A 22583-nucleotide genomic window follows, 5' to 3' on the forward strand; every position below is an offset into this window, starting at 1 on the left:
GTAACAATGTTCTCGGTTTAGAAGAGCAAGGGACATTGACCATGGATCCTACAAACATTGCCCACAGCCCTGATGCCAGCTTATTAAACTGGTCAGATTTGCAATAGAAACAGCAAGTGTTTAAAGAGCTTTGAAAAAATATATTTGTTTTTACAATTTGTAGAAATTAAAATTAGCAAAGCAAAGCAAAAGTGTGCCATTCATCTCTCAGTAACTGTCCCAATTGAATATGCTGGTTGATAGATGATATTTTTAAATGTTTTCATTTCCAGAATGTACTTGTTAAAAGCCATTTCTCTATATCTGTTGCAGTGAACTATTTCATAAAAAATGGTACAGAAGATGTGTTACTGTGCGGCAATAGCACTGATGCTGGGTAAGTACTTTAAAAATATCTTCTGGTTTGTTTTTGTTGCATTGTTCAGTTGTTGGGGGTTTTTTTTCCTACATTTTCCTTCAGTTCTGTCCGCTTTCACCAGCATGAGGTAGATATTTCAACTTCCTTGTGTCAGTCATAATAGGAGAGAGGATAATTACAATACTGTGCATAGTGATACAATTTTCTGAACTGCAGGGAATAGAAATTTGTGTGTCACTTATTCATGTCTAAAATTTTTAGGGGCTTTATTACACTGCTTTTTCAATATGTTTAAATTTCGCAGTATAAAAAAAAATAGCGAAAACTAAGTAACACTTTGGCTGAATGGTTGGAGAGTATTTTCAAGGAAATGAAACGGGGGTGGAGACAGAACAGCTGGAGGGATTTAGACTGACGATGAATTCTGGGCTTTTGGCAAAGGAAGATAAACAAATCAACAACTCTGAGTCCCCAAAATAGCATGCTTTGGAGGTGGGAAGGTACTCAGTTTTAAGTTGTGATCTGCATTTGTACATGATATGTTTATAGGCTATGTGTGGCTTCATTTTCTCATAGTATAGACAGTAAAGGGAACCAGAATAATTCCTGTGGCATACAAACTTACTCTGCTTAAAGGACTTTATTGATATCCCTACTATTCGTAGATGCTGACTGTTCCTCCTGTCCTCCTGCATCCAGTCCTCAGGGTCTAAGCACATTGTCCAACAGTGTGATTTTATTTGGCAGGTTCTCATGATCTTGATGGAAATGGAAGAGTTCAGATGGGATGGATAGAGATGGGATCATAACCTGCGCAAGGACTGTAGGCTGCTAGGACTTGTAGAAAAAGGAAGAAAATACCTTAGAGTGGTGGGATAGATGACCTTTGAGCTGAATACGTGAGAGTATTTGAACCAGGGAGGTGGATGACCTAGATCAAGTGAGGGGAGCAGGTGAGATGATCTACTGAGGGAGAGGTTCTCAGTTGGTGGAACTAAATATGGAAGATTGAAAAAAGTAGGGTTTAAATTAGGAGTACCTTTATGTGAAAAGAGGCATGTGTGCACCAGGAAACGACAGAAAGGTGAAAGGAAGATGAAAACTAAATTTTCTTTTGGACAGGAGGGCAAGAAAAGCCATGGGGTCCTGAGAGACACTTCGCTTTCTGCTGCCACCATCTATATCTGTATTTACATGAGACAAAGAGAAAGCTGAAGTGTCAGCCTTCCCTCTGCATGTTTTGTGTGTCTGATCTCTATTGCCAGTCTAATTTAGACTGTAAGCTCCTTGGGCAGAGGGCCATGTTTTCCTCTTTCTTTGTTCCACAGAAGGTACAATGTCAGCATTCATTAATTAAGTGCTTTGTTGATTGTAATACATAGCATTTATCCAGGCTCAGGCTAGACTCCAAGACTATTGAGATGTTTCCCGGGGATCCCGGTGTTTGGCAATCTACCTATGCTGGTGGACTTCAGCCTTTACTAGCCAATAAACGGTAATACTGAGAAAAAAATGTTCTGCACAGCAGCCATATTTTGCACATCACAAAATATTATTCATTGTTCTGTCTGACCTAACTGTGGTGGGGACAGGCTGCTAAAATCATAAGCAATGTTGAAAGGGTTGATTAGATTATGGATAGTTTGTGAGGCACAGTTTAGGGACTACTGTGTTGGAATTGTCCAAGTGATGGGAAGTTACATACCAATCCAATATCCATTGAGTATCCATATGTTGGTAGCCTGTATGGATTTAAGGGTTGGGTTCTAAGCAAGACATTTTAGCAAAACCATCCACATTTTCTTCCCTAGAAAGTCAATAAATTGAAATGTGTCAGCAAAAATCCACAACTGGATAAAACCTCCGATGGAGGCACTATGCCCATGAGAGAGTCACAGCCTGAAACAGCCAGGGGAGAACTCACAGCTTTTGTGTACAGGAAGATGAAAATGTCACACCCACACCTTGTGCCCTCGTGCTTGTTTTGATACATACATCAAAACTATCAGTGTTTGTGCCATTAAGGGAAACCCATTTTTCCTTTATGCATCGGTTTTCTTATTCAGCCACTTGCTGATTTAGATAAGTCTTTAATACGACTGGGTAAGGTTTGGTTTTAAATGTCTAAAAATGGGGACTAAATATTCCGACTTACACTGGTTTTTTGTAGCTCAGGACTAGCAAGTTCTGTCTTATCTGTTATACCTTGCACAGAGTCCCTGCCAATCTTCCATTCCTATTGTTTAAAGACATGAAGATACTTAAGAAGATGATCGTAAGGCATAAGGGGATTTGCAAAGTCCTGTATTCCCACCTGTTAGAATAGGGAGGCCATCATTTATGGGCTGATGTATCTGACAGAATGGATTTGTTTTCTTCTCTTATCCTCCAATGGTCAAAGCCAAGAGCAAGTGCATTCAGTAGCAAAACACAAAATCTGAATGTGTGGGATCTTTTGGGACAGGTTGCACCACAGGATCTGAGGAGGTGAGTGAAAGATGACAAATGAGGATGCTCAAATTGGGAACTCATCAAGGCATCAGGCAGGTAGGGTAGGGAAAGATGGCTGGCAAGGCTATATCTGACTGTTCATAGCATTTGTGGAGCTTGCCTCTGCTCCCAGTTTGGAGCTTGAATTTATTAGCCTCTAGGGTACGTTGAGGACCCAAAGGAATTGTTGGGAAGGACAGTGTCATGTATGCACTCCTGGAGGGATTCCTTGTTAGAGTGAGTGATATCTGTGTTGTGGCCAGGATGTTAAATCTCGAGGTAATTGAAAAACCCATTTTAGTGCATTTTTAAAAGCATGTTAATGACACTCTGAGGTTTAGCTGGTTACTGTTACTGTAGAAGAGTAAAAATAAAAAAAAAATACTCTAAGTAGATATACTATGGCAATTATGAGGTGATGAGGCTCAGATGGTCTAATGTAAGAGTGTGTAGTGATGGAGACTGCAGCCTGAGCTGGAGTAGCAAGCCAAAATCAGCAGGGAAATGATCATCAGTGGATACTATATCACAGACAACCTAATTATCTCTAAGGTGGGGGGTTTATTGCATTACTAGGAGGGACTGTTTTCTGAACAAGCACCCAAACTGCCAATAAAGCAGGAGGTAATGGATCTAGCTAATATTGATTCTAGTTCAGAAGGGATCTGACCAGGTGTATGTCACCCAGCAGCAGCAAACCTGTCTTTAGTACTTTACCTGGCAGATGGAAAAAAAAATCTATTTATTTATGTTTTTAGGTATGCTCAAGCAACCTCAAGAAGCTACTATAAAAATCACGCTGAAGAGGCATGTTAGGAATGTCAGGAGATGGCATATTAGTTGCACAAGGGCTAACCTGTCTGTGGAGTTTCCTGTGTGATGCCTTTTTGTGGAATTACTCATGTTTCTAGATGTATGTCAGGGTTAAATTTTGTTGTTCTTTTTTTGGATGTGACTGCACTGGGATTTATCCAACTTGGTTCTCTTTGCAATTTCAGCTTCTTTGATTTGATTAAAATAAATGGAGAAAGCTCAGATAGTCTGATTTTCAAAGGATTTACAAATTCTACAAATTTGCTTTTCAATTTAATTCCCAGTGTATAGCTTACCCAATTTTGAACACCTTATTTTAGCCCTGAGGAGTGTCCAGCAAAGATCTGGTACAATCATCAAATATTTGGAAGATCTTAGCTTGGAGCAGAAGCTCAAAGCTGCTTCAGCCTTTGTGAAATCCAGTCTTAGCATCAAGTGGACTATGCTTTGCAAGGGCTACAGAACAGTAGGTGACAGCAAGCAGCACCATACATTGTCCATAATTAGTCATCATGGGCCTTTTGAAGGCATCTGCCCTACTGTGTGAAATTTTGCCCTTGAGGGCAAAATTAACACATCTCCATAGGTGACAGTGCCAAAGGGAAGGCATTGGATGCAATGCTTCAGGGTGTGTTCAGGGACCTACAGCAAGGACAAAGACCAGCACTCAGTGCCTAGCCCCAGGCAATGGTACAGGGCCAACACCAGGCAAGAAGCAAGGGAACCTCCAAAGGCACTGCTCTCAGGAGGAGATGCAGTCCTGTCCCGTCTTCAGATCCAATGAGGCATCCTGCTAGAGCACATCAGCAGTGCCTCTACCAAGGCATCGCCCAGCTCCTGTCATCATAGCCTATCTCCCAGTGTGTGGGCTGAGGGAGCCGCTTCATGTCAGGCCGCACCAACCTGCTTCATGCCGCCCATGCAATTACAGCTCGCTCCTTCTCTATGACTATTAACCATTCATTTTCATGAGATGACCAGTACTTACTGCAGAGTCCTGTGCTTCCCCACAGAGTAAAGACTTATGGGGGCTGCAGCATCTTCGAATTATCTGTCCATGGGAAAGGAAGATACATTTCCTTTGTGAAAGCATTTTCACTTTTATCCTGCTGTAATTTCACAGCGACATTTTTCTGATGTGCTTAGACTGCTGGTTTTTCTTCCCCTTCTGCCTGAAGGTTTGGAAGAGCAATAAAAACAGCAAGGAAATTTGTCCATTAGGAGAAAGAGAAACAGACAAGATGCTATCAACATACAGAGTAAACAAGCAGACAAAAAAGAGAAACTTATATTTGTTCTTTTCACTGTTTTGCCTGCAACTACAATAGGGAGCTGGCTTTTCAGAAAAGAGTGCATGTTTTAAGTCAATTGTGTCCCCTTTGGATCTCAAGGTCAGACTGCTTAATTTTTTTTTCCCCTTTCACATGATATGTGCTGTATATTCAGCTCATGGGCAGGAATAGTCTACGAGATCATATTGACAATGAAAGCACATTTGCATTATGTCTGTACTGATATTACCAAAAAGACTAGTGAACAGGAAGGAAAAGCAGCCAGTAAAGCTACTTCAGGATGCAACAAGAAAGCACCTTTGGCAGCTGCATCCTAGTAACTGTTGCTATAGAAACTTTAGCTACCTTTATCCTCACTATGACTTTGATTTTTCTTAACAGGGTACATTAAAATAATGTATAGTGTAGGGCAATATTCTATATGGTCTGGTAAATTCTACTGTCACTGAGCTTACTGCATATAAGAGGTGGAGGAGTGACCATGTGGTGTAGTGCTCCTCAAAGTCCTAGAGTCCTAACTTTTTCTAAAGTATTATCAGGAAAAAACTTTGTTTCTTGTTGTGGCATTTTACTAAGGCAATTAATATCAACACATAAAATTGCACCAGGTGCCTGTTTTCATAGTCACCATGAGTACCAAAAGCAACATTTTTATCATAGTTTCTCCACGTCACCATACTGTCAGTGTACTCATTAAGGCATGTACAGTGATGCAGCACTTTGATCTCTCTGTGCTATAGTAACATTCCTTTGCCTTTATGAATGCTCCACGTGGTGATTTAAAGTCCATTGCAAAGGCTTATCACACCCCTCAAGGGTAGAGAAGAAACATGCACTGTATTTAGGAGCAGCATCGCTATCAGATGCTTCCACCAATGTTACTTTGCATAGCCCAGTGCTTCAGCTCTTGCCCAGCTCTTGCCAGTGGGAGACCCTGGCACAATGTGCATGTCTGCCAGACAAACATTGTCAAACAGCATGCTCTCCTGTAGCTCTCAGTCTCCTGACTAAAAGCAAGCGTGCCCAGTAACAGAACCCCAGCTGTGCTGGAAACTGGGGAACTGCACTAGAGATTAATTCACCCAGTTGATTATTTTATTCTGCTGCTGGCAATTAGGACCGCTGCAGCTCCGAGTTGCCAGAACTTAAATCTGTAGTATTAATATTATTATTATTGTTATCATTAATATTATTGTTATAATAATTGCTTTTTTATACAAGAAGGCCCCGGATTCAGGCCATGTTGTGTTGAATGCTGGACAAGTAGGGTGAGAAGAGCACCCTCGGCTGGGAGGGTTTGCATTTCAGAAGTGCTGTCCATGAATGGGCGGGGTGAAGATGGTGCTATTATGTCTTATTTGCACATATATACTCCTGGGGAGTGACAAGAATGGGTAAGGGCAGGAGAAACAACCAGTTGCAGGTGATCCCTGGGCTAGCCAACTTTGTCGGGCAGTTGTGGTCTGACAACAAGTCTTTAACTTGCTGCATGAATGGGTCCGTTACAGGGAATGGGATACTGGGGAGCTTTGGCATGTGCTTAGCGGGACTGGTGTGTTCAAAACACTCTCCAAATTCAGTCCGATGGGGAACAGCTGGCTGATGGGTGGGAAAGGCTGGAAAGGCTGGTGGAATGAGGAAGGGGATACAATTCCCAAATATGACTTCTTCAAATGTCACCAAGGGAGGGTATTTTTGAAAGAATGAAGTGTGCTGTGTAAACTACCAGAGCTAATAATGCGATTACACCCCAGATTAGTAAATGATATTAATGAATTTATTACCAATCTTTAGGCTGTACAGCACATGTTAAATGAATTTACCTAGAATCTGGTGTAAATCACAAACTTTTCTATCTCCTCTGTGTTGGTTACAGTGGCAGGAGGATGAGGATCATTTGCTCATAGTGAGAAAGCCTCTCACTTGAGTATGAAAAAAACCAGAAAGCAAGTACGTCACCTGAAAGATGCTGCAGGGGACATGGACGTAACTTTAGGTATTATACAGGCTTAGGGGCAACAATAACAGTCTACACTCCTAGGGATCAGTTTTGTATTTGGAAGATCATGTCTCTGTAGCAGTAGTAGGGATTAAATCCAAATCCACTCAGTTCTTAAGGATGGGCAATATTACCTCTTAGTCAAAGCTGTAATAAGCTCATCAGCCACATGACAGAAGCTGACTTATTAGGGGCTACGGTCTTCATTAAGAAGTAATCTACTGTTATGTTTATCATCATGAAAAAATACAGTGTCTGGCCACTGGACTGAGTGAGAAGAAATGAGAGTTTGCTTACCTTGCTGAGTTTGCTTACCTTGCTGCAGTGTGAAGTCTAAAAGAACCACATTGCAGCAGAGAGTTCTTCGTCTCGCTGCTTGCGTGCATGCATGGAGGGGTCTGATGTCTCAGGCTAAACCAGTGCTTTTTCATCTGCCTCAGCAAGTAGCCAGTGGGGGAGGCTGAAACTTTTTCCTGGATTCAAGTCAATGGCATGCACAGGTCAGTGGGTGCTCTGAGCCTGTGAGCAAGCCTGCTCATGGGCATCTCCTTCCCTTTTTCCTCCAGTTTCAGCTCCTGGTCTGTTGCTCTTTATTCTAAGGTATTCTTCTCCCTCCTCCACCTTACCTCTTCCCTGTAGCATTTGGTTGGCTTTGCTTGTACTTCCTTCCTTTCAGACCATTGGCATCCCTGGCTTTAAAAAATGCCCTCCGAATTCTCTCTGACCCTGTAGATGCCTGGAGTGAGAGCTGCTGGGGGTTCCTAGTCAGACCTATCGAATATGAAGTGAGCTCTGCGATCAGATGTTGGCTCTTAGATGGTAATTAATAGGGACTTTTAAGTGAGACCCTGTAACCATGACTAGTCTTTAATATAACAAAACAAGAAAAAGCAGGGGAAGGAGAGTGACCTGTGACTCTCATGCAGACTGAGCACCTGCTGATGGCTGGGGTTTGGCCTCTTTCTCCTACATGCCCAGTTGCCCTTACAACATACATTTTAAAAAATATTACCCTCTTTCAGAATGGTTAGTTTCATCTTGCCAGGTAGGAGCAAAGGTTAGTCTAAGGATTTTTGCCCCGCACAGCCACTGCACAGTATGCACTCCTTGTTTGGCTGCTGGTCTCCTCCCTCAAGGCCAAGAGAAGTGAGAAAACATGGAAAGTGCAGAGAAGAACACTCAGGCCTGTGACCTAAAGGAGATCTAAGCTTCTCTGTTGTGGCCCAAGGACTTTAATATGAAGGGGCAGGTTGAGAAAGACTCTATTGTGCACATCAACAAGCCTTGAAGGCCATGGCACTCTCTGTCCTTCTAGCTCTTACCGCCAGGCTTTGAAACCCCACTGTGTGCATCAGGGTGGTTTCCATTCTTCTGGAATTAGCTATGTGTCAAAGATGTCAGCTATAAACATTTCAGCTTGGTTTTTACATTCTTGGGCTTAAGCGGACACCTAAGCAGGAACACTGAGGGGCCCTTGCCACAACATATCTGGGTCTTTTTTTTTTAATTTTGGGGTGTCTGTGGCATGTGCTTTACCTCCCACTATTGCTTCTTTCATAAGCAATTTGACGTAGGAAGCCACAGTGTGCCTTTGCAACCTAAACCAAATGAAATCACAGCCTTTACCTTACAGATGTTGTAGCTGTCATTAGCAGCTGTTTGATGCTAACTCCTGGTAATATGTGGACAACCCTTCCCATATTTTCAGGGTTTGAAAGTTACAATCCAGCACATGGTTGGTTTACAAATCTTCTTTTAATGCACAATCCTATTGGCTGCTATAGTCTGGATCAGCAGGTTACTTGGCTTGCCTAGATTAAACTCTTGAGGCAGAGCATTTTGTAATTATGCCCATAGCTACAACTCTCTGGCATTCCCAATCCGTATTATTTAAAACAAAGCTGTTTCTTATGTTCTTTAATTTCCTGCACCAATGCCAGCTTACAGTGATGATTGCAGCCTGATGAATAGGTAGGTAGACTGATGCTTTTAACTTTTCTGAATCAATGACACTAATTTTATTGTGATCAATTGAACAGCATCCTGTGAGGCTCCTGTGGAGGATATAGCTTGTTGTTGTAGCTCTTTGTTGTTGCCCATCCCTGTGCATCCAAGGAGAGTGCAATCTTGTGAAATGCTTCTCCGAGGTAAAAGAAGCTAAAGCACTTGCTAAAAAATCTGAAGGGGAAGGCTTAGTATTATACATTGAAGATACTTCAGCAAAATCTTGAGACTTCTTAAAAAAATCCTTGGAGGAAATGGTGTCAGTTACAGAATAATATTCTGATGTGAGAGTCTTACACCTAAATTTCTACAGAGTGTTTTTTCTAGGAAGCAGCATTTTGTTTTCCTCTCAGTGATTTTAACACGTTCCCATACCCCATGGGTTATCACTTCTGTTGGCTACAAAAGAGGGTGAGCAAAAATAAGGAGTTGAAAAGTAGGATATTTTGTCTCAAGTGTATAGTCTCTGTAAGAGGGACGCGAGGTAACATAAATGTAATTTTTGAGCTGCATTTCATGTTTTACATGCTGAAGACACCTTTTTTGAATGTTCTTACACCTGAACACATTATTCGGGAACCATGTTGTCCTGGTTTCATAGAATCATAGAATCGTAGAATAGTTGGGGTTGGAAAGGACCGTAAGATCATCTAGTTCCAACCGCCCTGCCATGGGCAGGGACACCTCGCAGTAAACCATGTCGCCCAAGGCTCTGTCCACCTGGCCTTGAACACCGCCAGGGATGGAGCATTCACAACTTCCTTGGGCAACCCATTCCGGTGCCTCACCACCCTCACTGTGAAGAACTTCTTCCTTATGTCTAATCTAAACTTCCCTTGTTAAAGTTTGAACCCATTTCCCCTTGTCCTTCCACTACAGTGCCTAAGGAAGGGTCCCTCCCCAACATCCTTATAGGCCCCCTGCAGGTACTGGAAGGCTGCTATGAGGTCTCCACGCAGCCTTCTCTTCTCCAGCCTGAACAGCCCCAACTCTCTCAGCCTGTCTTCATACGGGAGGTGCTCCAGCCCCCTTGTCATCCTTGGGGCCCTCCTCTGGACTTGCTCCAACAGCTCCATGTCCTTTTCATGTTGAGGACACCAGAACTGTACGCAGTACTCCAAGTGAGGTCTCCTGAGAGCAGAGTAGAGGGGCAGGACCACCTCTTTTGACCTCCTGGTCACATTTCTTTTGATGCATCCCAGGATAGGGTTGGCTTTCTGGGCTGCAAGCGCACACTCCTGGCTCATGTTAAGCTTCTCATCAACCAACACCCCCAAGTCCTTCTCTGCAGGGCTGCTCTGAACCTCTTCTCCGCCCAGCCTGTAGCTATGCCTGGGATGGCCCCAACCCAGGTGTAGGACCTTACACTTGGCTTGCTTAAAGTTCATAAGGTTGGCATTGGCCAACCTTACAAGCATGTCAAGGTCCCTCTGGATGGCATCCCTTCCCTCCAGTGTATCAACTGAACCACACAGCTTGATGTCATCAGCAAACTTGCCGAGGGCATGCTCAATCCCACTGTCCCTGTCGCCGACAAAGATGTTGAACAGGACCGGTCCCAACACCAATCCCTGAGGGACATGACTCATTACAGTTTTCCAACTGGACATTGAGCCATTCACCGCAACTCTTTGCATGCGGCCATCGAGCCAGTTCTTTATCCACTGAGTGGTCCATCTATCAAATTGATGTCTCTCCAATTTAGAGACAAGGAAGTCGTGCGGGACAGTGTTGAACGCTTTGCACAAGTCCAGGTAGATGACGTCAACTGCTCTGCCCCTGTCCATCAGTTCCGTGGCTCCATCATAGAAGGCCACCAAATTGGCCAGGCAGGATTTCCCCTTAGTAAAACCATGTTGTCTGTCACCAGCCACCTTGTTGTTTTTCATGTGCCTTAGCATGCTTTCCAGGAGAATCTGCTCTAAGATTTTGCCACGCACAGAGGTGAGACTGACTGGTCTGTAGTTCCCCAGGTCTTCCACCTTCCCCTTCTTGAAAATGGGGGTTATATTACCCTTCTTCCAGTCATCAGGAACTTCACCTGACTGCCATGATTTTTCAAATATGATGGACAGTGGCTTAGCAACTTCATTCGCCAGCTCATTCAGGATCCGCGGATGGATTTCATCAGGTCCCACGGACTTGTGCGCGTTCAGGTTCTTAAGATGGTCTCGAACCTGATCCTCTCCTACAGTGGGCCTAAGGTCTTCATTTTCACAGTCCCTGCATCTGCTTTCCAAGACTTGGGTGGTGTGGTCAGAGCATTTGCTAGTGAAGACTGAGGCAAAGAAGTCATTAAGAACCTCAGCCTTCTCCAAATCCATGGTAGCCAGTTCTCCTGATTGCTTCCGGAGAGGGCCCACGCTGTCTCTAGTCTATCTTTTATTTGCTACATACCTATAGAATCCTTTCCTATTATCTTTCACATCCCTTGCCAGATTTAATTCTAACTGGGCCTTAGCTTTCCTAACCTGGTCTCTAGCTTCCCAGACAACATTCCTGTATTCTTCCCAGGCCGCCTGTCCTCACTTCTACCTTCTTTAAGCTGCTTTTTTCCCCTCTAAGTTTCCTCAGCAGCTCCTTATCCATCCACAGAGGTCTCCTGGCCCTCCTGCTGCACTTCCTTCTAGTCATGATGCAACACTCCTGCGCTTGGAGCAGGTGATCCTTGAATATCAACCAGCAGTCTTGGGCCCCCCTGCCCTCTAGGACTATATCCCATGGAACCTTACTAAGCAGGTTCCTGAAGAGGCCAAAGTCTGCTCTCTTGAAGTCCAGGGCAGTGAGCTTGCTGCATGTTCTTCTCACTGTCCTGAGGATCTCGAACTCGATCATCTCATGATCACTGCAGCCAAGGCTGCCCTGGAGCATCACATTTCCAACCAGTCCCTCCCTGTTGGTGAGCACGAGGTCAAGTATGTCACCTCTCCTTGTGGGCTCCTCTATTACTTGAAAGAGGAAGTTGTCTTCCACACAATCAAGGAACCTCTTGGATTGCTTGTGCCGGTCTGTACCGTCCCTCCAACAGATATCAGGATGGTTGAAGTCCCCCATGAAGACAAGGGTCTGCAAGCGTGAGGCTGCTCCTATCTGTCTGTAGAGCGCTTCATCCACATAGTCATCTTGATCAGGCGGCCTGTAACAGATCCCCACCGTAATGTCCCCCATTGCTGTTCTCCCTTTGATCCTGACCCACAAACACTCTGTTGACTCATCACTCGTCCCCAGAGTTCCATACTTTCCAGCCTATAATTTCAGATGGGAGAGTTAATTTTCTTCATAGTAGCTGGTACAGTACTGTGTTTTGGATTTAGTACAAGAATAATGTTGATAATAAACTGATATTTTCAGTTGTTCCTAAGTAGTATTTATCCTAAATCAAGGACTTTTCAGCTTCTCATGCCCTGTCAGCGAGCGGGCTGGAGGGGCACCAGAAGTTGGAAGGGGACACAGCTGGGACAGCTGACCCAAACTGGCCTAAGGGGTATTCCATGCCATATGACGTTATGCTCATTATATTCTTCATTTTCTGTCCTATTAAACTGTCTTTATCTCAACTCATGAGTTTTCTTGCTTTTATTCTTTCTATTCTCTCCCCTATCCCGCTGCAGGGGGGGGGTGAGCGAATGGCTGTTTGGTTCTTAGTTGCTGGCTTAGGGTTAAACTACGACACGTGTACACTCACTGCACGTACACTCACAGACAGATCCTTTCATACCAGCAATCTACTGGTGAATGGAAATGGTTTTAGAGACACATAAAAACAGAACAAAACACGAAAAAATATTAACTGTACTATAAACAGAAAATATTCATCTCGGGTGACATCGCTCACTTTCACAGTCAGAAGAGTTGCATCTCTATGTCCTACGGCTTTTACAAGCAGTTGTGCTTTGAGCAGTTGCTCTAACCTTCTTCTGCATCGAAACAGTTTCCCCAGGATGCAACAGAGACAGCGAACAGAAGAGTGACTTTGTAGCCTCTAATCTTACTGTGCCAAGAGGTTCTTATGAAAATACATATGAAATGCTCCTAATATTTCATTTTTTTCAGACTCTCTTGTTCAAAATGGTGAAGAGATTAGGAGGAAAGTCTCTCTGTCATATTGAAATTTGTGGCAAAATTTACATTTTAGCTAAGATTTCAGGCAACTTACTCTAGATGAAACCTTATTTCCAACCAACTGCTGTGCCTAAGCTCACCATTAATCACCATCAAGTTTCTCACATCTGTATTCAGACGTTTTAGCCATTAGTAATAACATTAAGATATGAGGAATGAGACCAGTTCAGCGGAGCCACTTGGGATTGGTCTTTTGTGGAAGACTAAGGAAAACCTGTCCACCTCTGGGCATGATCCCTTAGTTTCCAGCCAAGCACAGTGTGTGAGTGCAGTCATTTTCTCATGGCAAAAGGAATGAGCCCTACAAATATTTTCATGTCCTGTCTGGACAAAATGTCTTAGAGCAAGAAAGCAGAAAGGGTTTCCTTCTCAGGAACGCAGAGGATCCATTTCTCAGAGCTCTTGAGCAGTGTCAGCAGCACATCACGGGCACTAAAGGATGTCTGCAGCAGCACATCAGAGGCAGAAATCTCACCTCCCTATGGAAAAAGTGGCAGCAGATGCTTCCTTTGGGAGAGAGGAGATTTAGTGAAAAGGCTGCCTCAGAAAAGGACATTGATATACGGGAAATATTCAGTGTGCATCTTCATATTTTAGGGGAAAAAAGCTGAGATTTCTGCCTTTTATTCTCTTCTAACTCAGTAATGTTACTGTAGTTTTTATTCAAATGTGGCTCTTACCAGGAAACAATAGGTAGTCAAAGTAGGAAAGATCTATACGGAGGCATTTCTAGGCTGGCAAGAAAGAAAAAAAAAAAAGAAGGTGTCTCTCTCTTTTTGTTACTATTGATATAGTTACTATTGTCTAAATTCTCAACTGATATAAACTAAATTGGCTGTACATAAGGTGACAGAATCACTTACTTATATTCCCACTTGTGTTACATTTAATTCATTAAACATTTCATTCTTTCGCATTTTTATCGCTTTGTCTGGAGACTGCTGCAAAGAAGGATATGCACAGTTTGCAGTGCTTCAGCACTCCTTTTTTCAGTGTTCAAAGCAGGCTTACATAAAAATTTATGCTTGACTACCAAAATTAAATTAAAGTTCTTAAAGTGTTGTCGGATGTCTAATGTTTGTGGCTGACACCATAGATTTATATAACTTTAAAACCTATAGTAACATATTTTCATCTCAGCATGCAATACAGAGTTGCTATCCTGTGCTGTATGAATTTATATCACTATAATATTGATATATTTAAAAAAAACCAAACCATCCTCAATTTTCACACTAAGACACACTCTGCTTTCTCGGGAGTCAGTTTCTTTCTTGGGTGGCATTTTAAAAATTACATCATTATTATTACTGCTTTGCATTTCAATTTGTGGCAATATTCTTCTTTGGTAAAAAATAGCAGTGACTGAAGTACTCTGTGCATTTCAATACGTCTGCTAGGAGAAAAAAAAAGTTTAGAGCTGTACACATTGAACACACTCTACATGACTAGAGATGTGTCTAAAATGCCTGGATATTACAATAATCATCCTATCTGAAGACAGATCAAAAAACCTTGTTTCCTCCATCTGATAGGCAGAACATCAAGCTCACCATCTGCCAGGACAGAGGGTATTGCTCTTTTATCAAAACACTCCCTGGACATTGGTCTTTCTCAATGTCTCTAATGTCTGACACAGTGCTTTCACAATCCCTCTTGTTCCAACCATTCTTAGTTGTGTCAGCTAGAATTCGCACCGAATTGTAAAAGGTTCATCCCTAGCTGAAGCATAAGGAGAACAGAGGAAGCTGGCATTACTGCAAGTTCTGCTGAGATCTGCTTCTCCATACAGTTACATGGTTCCCACCTAACAAATTCTCAAGCACTGTAGGGCTTCGGGACACTGTCAACATCCTTCATTTCATATTCTCTTTCTATGATACATTCAGCAGTAAGTCTTTGCATATTGGTCTATGTCTTCAGTCTCAGATGGGGCATACCTTATGTTTGGAAAGTGGCTTGTGATATGCAAGAGGTGTGGGGTCTTTTGACTAACCATATTGCACTGTTCTGGGAGAGAGGATAGATTGTTGACCTTGTGTTTCACTTGATGATGTAATTCAGTAGTTAGATAGTATCACTGAGAGCATTTTTTGTGTATTCTGGCATGTGGGGCTAGAAAATTACTTGTAAAGAAACTCAAAGCTTAATGCAAGTCAGTGAAATTCATGCTGTCTGTATGCCATGTAATATATGAATCTGCAAGACACACAAGGAAAACATTTTCCTGGTAGAAACAGAGAAAATGTCATGACCCCAGATTATGGTGGTAAGTAAGTGGAACAAAGTCTGAGTTTCTCAGATTAAAGATTTAGTCCTTGCAGGTGACGAGTGCAAGGTCAGGCAGAGTAAGCAATTAGGATGGCACATGCTGATGTCATCCAGCCAGTGTCAGACTATGCAACCAGAAAAACAGGTTCACCGACACAGTATTTCCCAGAACTGTAACAGGAGACACCAAGTTTATGATTTTTAATTAGGAATAATTGCTAAGAGAAATCATATTTAAGCACTAAAATCCTGCTTAAGCACCTAATTCTGGTCTATTCCAAATATCTGAAATGCTAGGTGCTCATTTGCCATTGCAGCCTGAGCTGTGGTTACCGTTTTCCAGTTTATCCTTTCAAAGGAAAAATAAAGTTGCAAAGATCTTTGTATTGTGAAGTTAGCATCCACCTTTCATGGTTTTATCCAGTGAAGGAATTTACTATTGAGGACCTGTGCTTTTAATAAATAGCATTCACTATATTCTCCTAAAAATCAGTTTCTCTATGCTGAAGCCGTCTGTGATGCATTTAACATATAATCTTTCATGTTTTGCAGCATGTGTCCTGAGGGATATATATGTCTGAAGGCCGGCGAAAATCCTGACCATGGTTACACAAGCTTTGATACTTTTGGCTGGGCCTTTCTCTCTTTGTTCCGTCTTATGACTCAAGATTATTGGGAGCGTCTTTATCAACAGGTATGAGAATGTTTTTTTACTGTTAAAAGTAGAAAATAAACACATAATCTTGTTACAATTATATATCCAATAGTTAAAGACAGGAAAGAATTGTTGGTTATTACAGGTAAACTGTGCTGCGTGCGTTCTGGAGAAGGACCATCAATTGTTACAATTAATTTCTTTTCTTAGGAGTGATGATACAAGACAACATTAGGTTGGGTGTTTGGGGAAAGGGGGTAAAATTTGTACTGAAAGACCCTTTGAATGGGTAATTCACCTGAATATAAATGTAGTTTATTGCTTAAGAAAGATCACGACGTCACCACATAATGATTTTTTTGGTGGCTGTTGTAACATGAACTAATCTTTTGAGTCCAGCTCAAAAAAGGACTAGAGAAGCACCTGTGTACTTGGCATATCTGTTTTTGCAAGGCATGGTAATGAACACAAATTCAGCAAATGTCAAGACTACCTGGAACATGTCAGTTCTCCCTGCTGCAAGATTTTCATCATGGTCACCCAACAGCCAGAGGCACAAATGGAGTGAGAGTCAACTTACGGTCATGTGTTCAAGGTGGTCTGCGAGTAAATACTCATTTTAACATGCATTTCCTGAAATGCATGTAAACTCTGAAGAATTACATACCCTAGTTTTGTACTGAATGATACTGTCTGTCCATGAAGTCACTGAAGATTTACTTCTGCATTTCAAAACTGCCGAAACTGAAACACGTTCCTAAGGAAATCAAGAGAGTTAGTGCTGACAGATAATACTCTGAAGGTACTGAGGTAGATATCTTTGAAGGTATTGGGGATTTCAGCTTCACATGCAGCCAGTTATGCAATTACATGAAAATATAAAACAATGAAATTGAAGATTCTTTAAACAACTATATTCACTTACTTGGCACAGAGCTGCATGTACAACTCTGGAAGACTGAAACCGTCATGGCAAATAAGTGTGATCACTCCCTTTTATTATTTGACCTTACAGTATCACAAAGTGGTTTTACCAGTAGCATCAAGTCATTGACTATGGGACATATCTGTAATAAAAGCTCGGCCTGTAACCCTAGACTCCAGTTATGCCTGTAAATCTGGTGAAGAACCAGGCAATACAGGCAACAGTGCCCAAGGTTGGGTTCTTCTTAGGCTGAGGCAGATGCCTAGATAACAGATGAGGTTCAGATGAGTTGCACCCTAAAAGTATTTTTTTTCTCCCCATTGACTGTAAAGGAATTAGACTATGGCCATCAGAAGGGATACAACTTGAATTCCACTTGGAAAGTTTCTATGCACTGGACAAAAGCAGATTGAGTTGTGTGTGGGAAGCTTTCACTGCAACTGATTGCAATATTATCTGTTCTGAAAGAAAACCAGTAGAGATAATTGGTGAAGGAGGAAATAATTCTTCTTTCAGAAATTTATTTTACTGCAAGGCACATAATTTTTTACTAAGATATAAAAACGTATTGGTAAGAGTATTTCCTTGTGTGTGGTTGTCATTTGTCATTAAAGGGATTCTGTTTAGGCTATTAACAATGGCTGAATTAAATGATATTGTAAATCTAAGCTAAAAAAAAGTAAATTATAAAATCCTCTCTTTTTCTTAAAAAAAACCCAACCAAAAACCAAAACCAAAACCAACCACCACATCTTAAACAAGTATTAGTGATTTTACTTCTGTGCTTACAGACTCTCAGATCTGCTGGGAAGATCTACATGCTTTTTTTTATGCTGGTCATCTTTCTGGGCTCATTTTATCTGGTCAACCTAATTTTGGCTGTTGTGGCCATGGCATATGAAGAGCAGAACCAAGCCACTATTGCTGAAACAGAGGAGAAGGAAAGAAAGTTTCGGGAAGCCATGGAGATGTTAAAGAAAGAGCAAGAGGTCAGTAAACTATGTGACATGATTAGCCTTGGGTAATTTGAACGAATAGTACCTTGAGATTCACTTTCTCTTTATTTTACATTTATGTGATAGCCAGAGTAAAAGTTCATTTGAAAGCAGCTTAATGTTTATTGTCCTGGACGGAGTTATTACAATTCTTTATAAAGGAAAGGCTCTTCCTGCTAGGATTGGGGCCATATAACGTTTACGTATCCAGAGTTGTACTTGTTTAACTGTATACTGCATATGCCAGCAGAGAAATTTATATTGGTTGGCATACCATTTTAATGATGGTATAACTACTTCTGTGTTTGAGCACAAACGAGCTATTTTGGTAGCTCAGCCACAGCCCCAGCTGAACCTTCTTCAACCACCACTTCAGCTCATGTTCATTTCCTCACTGTCTCATTCAAACTGCCATGAATATCCAACTGCCCGATAATGAAGATGAAGATGCAGGACAACCTGTTTGAAGCAAACACATCCTCATTTCTGAACAAGTAAACAGGGAGATCTTGAGGTTAAGATTTGCAAATTATGCACAGGATATAGATTTAGTGTTGTGTTGTAAGTTTAAACAAAACAGGGAGGCCAAATGGTGGATGTAACCATATAGCCTTGATAACACTAGTTAATTTGCATGCGGTTCGTGTGGGGTAGAAAGCCTGTATTAAACAGCTGAAGAGAACATTTTAGGTTTTGTGAACAAGAAGACAATAAGAAAATTAGTCTGAAATAACACGTAACACTGTAGTTCAGAGAAATAAATCCTTAATACACAATATAAATTAATATACATTATTTTCTTTTGGCTACATATGGCTTCAGGGCCTAATCCAAAGCCCATTTAAATCCTTGGATAGAAAATCGAAAATGCAATTCACCCTTGACAAAGTGCTAGTGGAGGTTTATACACCATTTAAGGTCTTTTAAAGATCCTCTTTGATGGTTTAAGTAATAGGTAAATGCAATTTAGTCCATGTATAGGCACTTTGAACAGAGTAACTTTCTGCTATAACCTAAGGGAGCAAACTGAGCTCCAACTTGTACCTATTTTATACAAATATTTGTGTGTTTTGACTCCAGCTGTGCTCTTCCTAATAACAGTCCCAGCTATAATTAAAGATGTTTAAGAATTTCCTTTTGAAGGCTTTGATTTCGGTTAAGCCTGAATGTACACAAAAAAAGGAACATTAAGCCCTGAAAGTCAGAATGTGTCAAAATTAAATTTGCTCCTGAAAAGCTAAATTATTCCCGTTTGTCTATATGCTTTATAACTTAGTCTTTCCTTCAGCCAACTGTGTCTCATTTTTCCCATGCCCTATTCAGTACAAAGAGTGGACAGTGCATGACTCAAAGGCAGCTCTTCATTTTCTCATCATTTGTTCTGTAGCCTTAGACCAGCTTGAGCAGACTTCCTGACCCAGGCATTCAAAGTCTGCTTCAAAGAAAAAATGACTAACATCCTCAGACATTTTTCAGTGCCTCTTGTCACTGCTCAGACTCCGTGTGCTTCAAAAATACTCTTTTGTATTTGTAATACTCCTGAAGAATTATCCTAATCTTATGGAAAGGGAACTTCAGAGTAGAGCAATTGGGGTCCATCATGTTCACTAGTGAAGCCCAGTAATTCTGCGAATCAACCTCCAACATCTCAAATTAGACATCTGGAAGAAGAGGCTCAAAACACTGAATTGGGTGGCTGCACCACGTAGCTTTCAGATGTCCTCCTCAGGTGTCTTGCCCCCGGTCAGAGCTACTCAGTTTTAATCTTGCTCTCCAAGCCTTTATCAAGATCTTGGTTTTGAATTTCCCACTGTACCAAGTTCTTGCCTCAAGTCCTATACCCTGCATAATCCTCATTTCAGGGCTCGTATGAACTAAGCTTTTCTCCCATCCTTCAGCCACCACCCATCCTTGCCAGACATGTCTGGTCCCACACGCCTTTCTTGCCCTGGGAGTTACCACAGTGGGTTATGGCTTCAGTGCCTGAGGGGCAAGACATGGTCCAGCCACAGGAACCCAACCAGAAAGGGTAGATGGGCAGTATGTGGGGATAGCCTCCATGCTCTGAGAAGCAATTTAGACCAATAGCTGCAAAAGGTATGCAGGACAGAAGCAATTCAACCCAAGCAATACGCAAGAAAATGCTAAGGAACTGCAAATTGGCTTGTTTTGCAAGAAGAGTACAGCATGTTTAGTAGCACAACCTACAGTATTTTCTAGGTCAATAAAATGCAATCAGAAAGGAAAAGCAAGACTCATTAGAACATCTTTTACACTGTGCAGTATAAAGAGTGCAAATATAATTGATAGGCCTGCTTGGGGACTATCAGTCAATTTACACAATTGGTCTAACACTTTCCTAGACTTGAACTTAACAACAGAAGACTTGGCTGAATCTTTATGAAGAGAAAGCACTTCAGCACAGCAATTAAATCAATTGACTCAGGAAAAAAAAAACCAAACCAAACCAAACAGCCTAGACCAGTGTCTGAGTCCTCCTCCTCTCTGCTCTTAGCAGCTTGCTCATGAAAGATATTTCCCACAGGAATTAAGTTTTGTTGTGTTCTCAGCTTGATAGTGCTACCCCTGCTTCTTGAAATACATGATTGATTCTTTACATGACTGTTAAGTGCCTTCACTTTCCTTGAACTGATGCCTGTGGGAGGAAGGGAGTATTTTGCTGTGGAGAGCTGATTGTCTGTTTGATTCTAGTGGCTTACAGACAATAGCACTAAGGATTCATCCATTTTTTCTGTTCTTGGAAATCTGGAGAGGCCTTCCCCTACCCCCACCATAATTCTCTTGCTTTATATACGTCTCCTGGGGGCTCTGCAAATGGTCGTGACTCTGGAACACTGATGTGGCTACTGCTGAGACGCCGGTTCCTCCAAACCTGACCTCATGCTTTGTTGTCAGACCCTCCTCGTCCTCCTGCACCGGACACAGGGACACAGTACACAGTTGTGGGCTGCGGCTTCCTCCTTACACTCATTGATTCTTCCTCCTGGTTCCTCATTTGCTTCCAAGGCTGTGGCCTTGTGTGCTCAGGCTTTTGCATTTGGCTTCTGCTGGGTTTCTAGCAGTTGGTCTGTTATCAGTCAGCTTTTGCAGCAATCCCACCAGGTAGCCAGCACAGCATCGAAGCACACAGCGAAGCAAAGTCTGCCTTATCGTCAGTTAAGACCATGATTTTCTCTTTGCATCTCTGATCATAGCTGCCTGCACTGCTGTTTGGGATAAGTGTTTATAAAAGTGTCCCAGCTGAATTGCTTGCTGTTCCTAGCATCCCTCTGTGACAGGAGAGCAAAAATCCCAGCAAACAGCTTGGCTGCCCTGCTGTCCAGCCCTTCTGGTTCAAGGGGTTGAAGTTCAGGGAGACCTTAATATGAGGTTCTGAGGCTTTTTTTGGCTGGCACCAGAAGTGTTACTCCAGAGATGTGTGCACAATGCACACCTGCACGTATGTGCACACAGGCTAGTCCTCTTTTGAAATGTTAAGGGATTTTGTATGTGAGCTCTACATAAATTACATTTTTTTATGCAGCCACTCATAATGCTCCATCGTAGGATCTGGGTGGCAGACCTGCATGTGCGTCTACTGGAAACCTGTCACGCTTGTTTATTTTCCTATGGCTAATTGTAGAGGTTAGAAACAGCTGAAGACAAATTCCAGCCACGTGAGATAGTTTTATGGTTAATGACCACCTGAAATTTTTAATTTATCTCCTGTACAACCTTAAAACTTAAAATGTAAAATAATTGCTGAGCAGTGTAAGTATTAGTTCTAATTGAGATCCTTAAATAATAAATTTTGCATCTTCTACTGTCTTCTGTTTTAGGCACTAGCTGCTAAAGGGATTGATTCAATGTCTCTTAGTTCATTGGAAATGTCACCTTTAGCATCCAAAAATGCCAAGGAAAGAAGAAATAAGCGAAAGAAAAAGAAATCTTTGGGAGCAGAAGAGTATGGCGAAGACCAAAGGAATCCCAAGTGTGACTATGACAACAGTCAGAGGAGAATGGTAAGCCACGGTCTGAAAAGTCGCTTATTCCACACTGCACTTTGCTGAATAGGTCAGGCTCTGAATAGGCAATTAAAGCTGAAACTTTCAGTTGTAGAGAAGAATCAGATATTTAGTATCAGGACTGACCTGCAGACAGTGTTAGAACAGTGGAAGGAAACACATTATGTCTTTATTTTCAAAATGAATTAAAAATGCGTATTAAACATTCTTACAAATCTATTTTGTTAAGATTTTTTTTTCCACCTCTTTTTTTTCCTTCAAGATTACCCACAGTCTGGTTTATTTTCTTACTTTAATTTCATTCATCTGATTATATCAACCCTATCCCTACTAAAGATAAAAAAATTCTTAGAAGAAACCTGTAAAGCTTAAAAAGAGAAGAGAGGAGGCAAAAAGGAGAAAGCTTTTCTCTGAGGGCTTTTAAAATGCTATACAAAGACGTTATTAACATTTTTATATTCCTTTGCTAGTTGCCTTCAAGTCAAAACTTTGTGGCACTTGTTTCTACTTGCTATTGCAGGGAAAAAAATTGAGTGAGACTGTTGTTAAACAGCATTTTATATAAATGTAACTGACATGCATGAATATGAATTTGCTCATGCAATATATATATCACATGATCATAAATAACTTC

The 22583-nt window shown here is 41.7% G+C and overlaps 1 protein-coding gene across 1 annotated transcript in view; it reads left to right on the top strand.

Annotated features, from left to right (window-relative positions):
* Positions 1–22583, top strand: part of LOC115610283 (sodium channel protein type 5 subunit alpha-like) — a 166520-nt gene that overhangs the window by 30775 nt on the left and 113162 nt on the right. Inside the window, 4 exon segments of the mRNA XM_030491527.1 lie at positions 313–376; positions 15902–16043; positions 17721–17918; positions 21764–21946. Coding sequence (XP_030347387.1) covers positions 313–376; positions 15902–16043; positions 17721–17918; positions 21764–21946 — 587 coding nt within the window.

The sequence above is a fragment of the Strigops habroptila genome, chromosome 1 (genome assembly GCF_004027225.2).
Source record: "Strigops habroptila isolate Jane chromosome 1, bStrHab1.2.pri, whole genome shotgun sequence".
NCBI lineage: Eukaryota > Metazoa > Chordata > Aves > Psittaciformes > Psittacidae > Strigops > Strigops habroptila.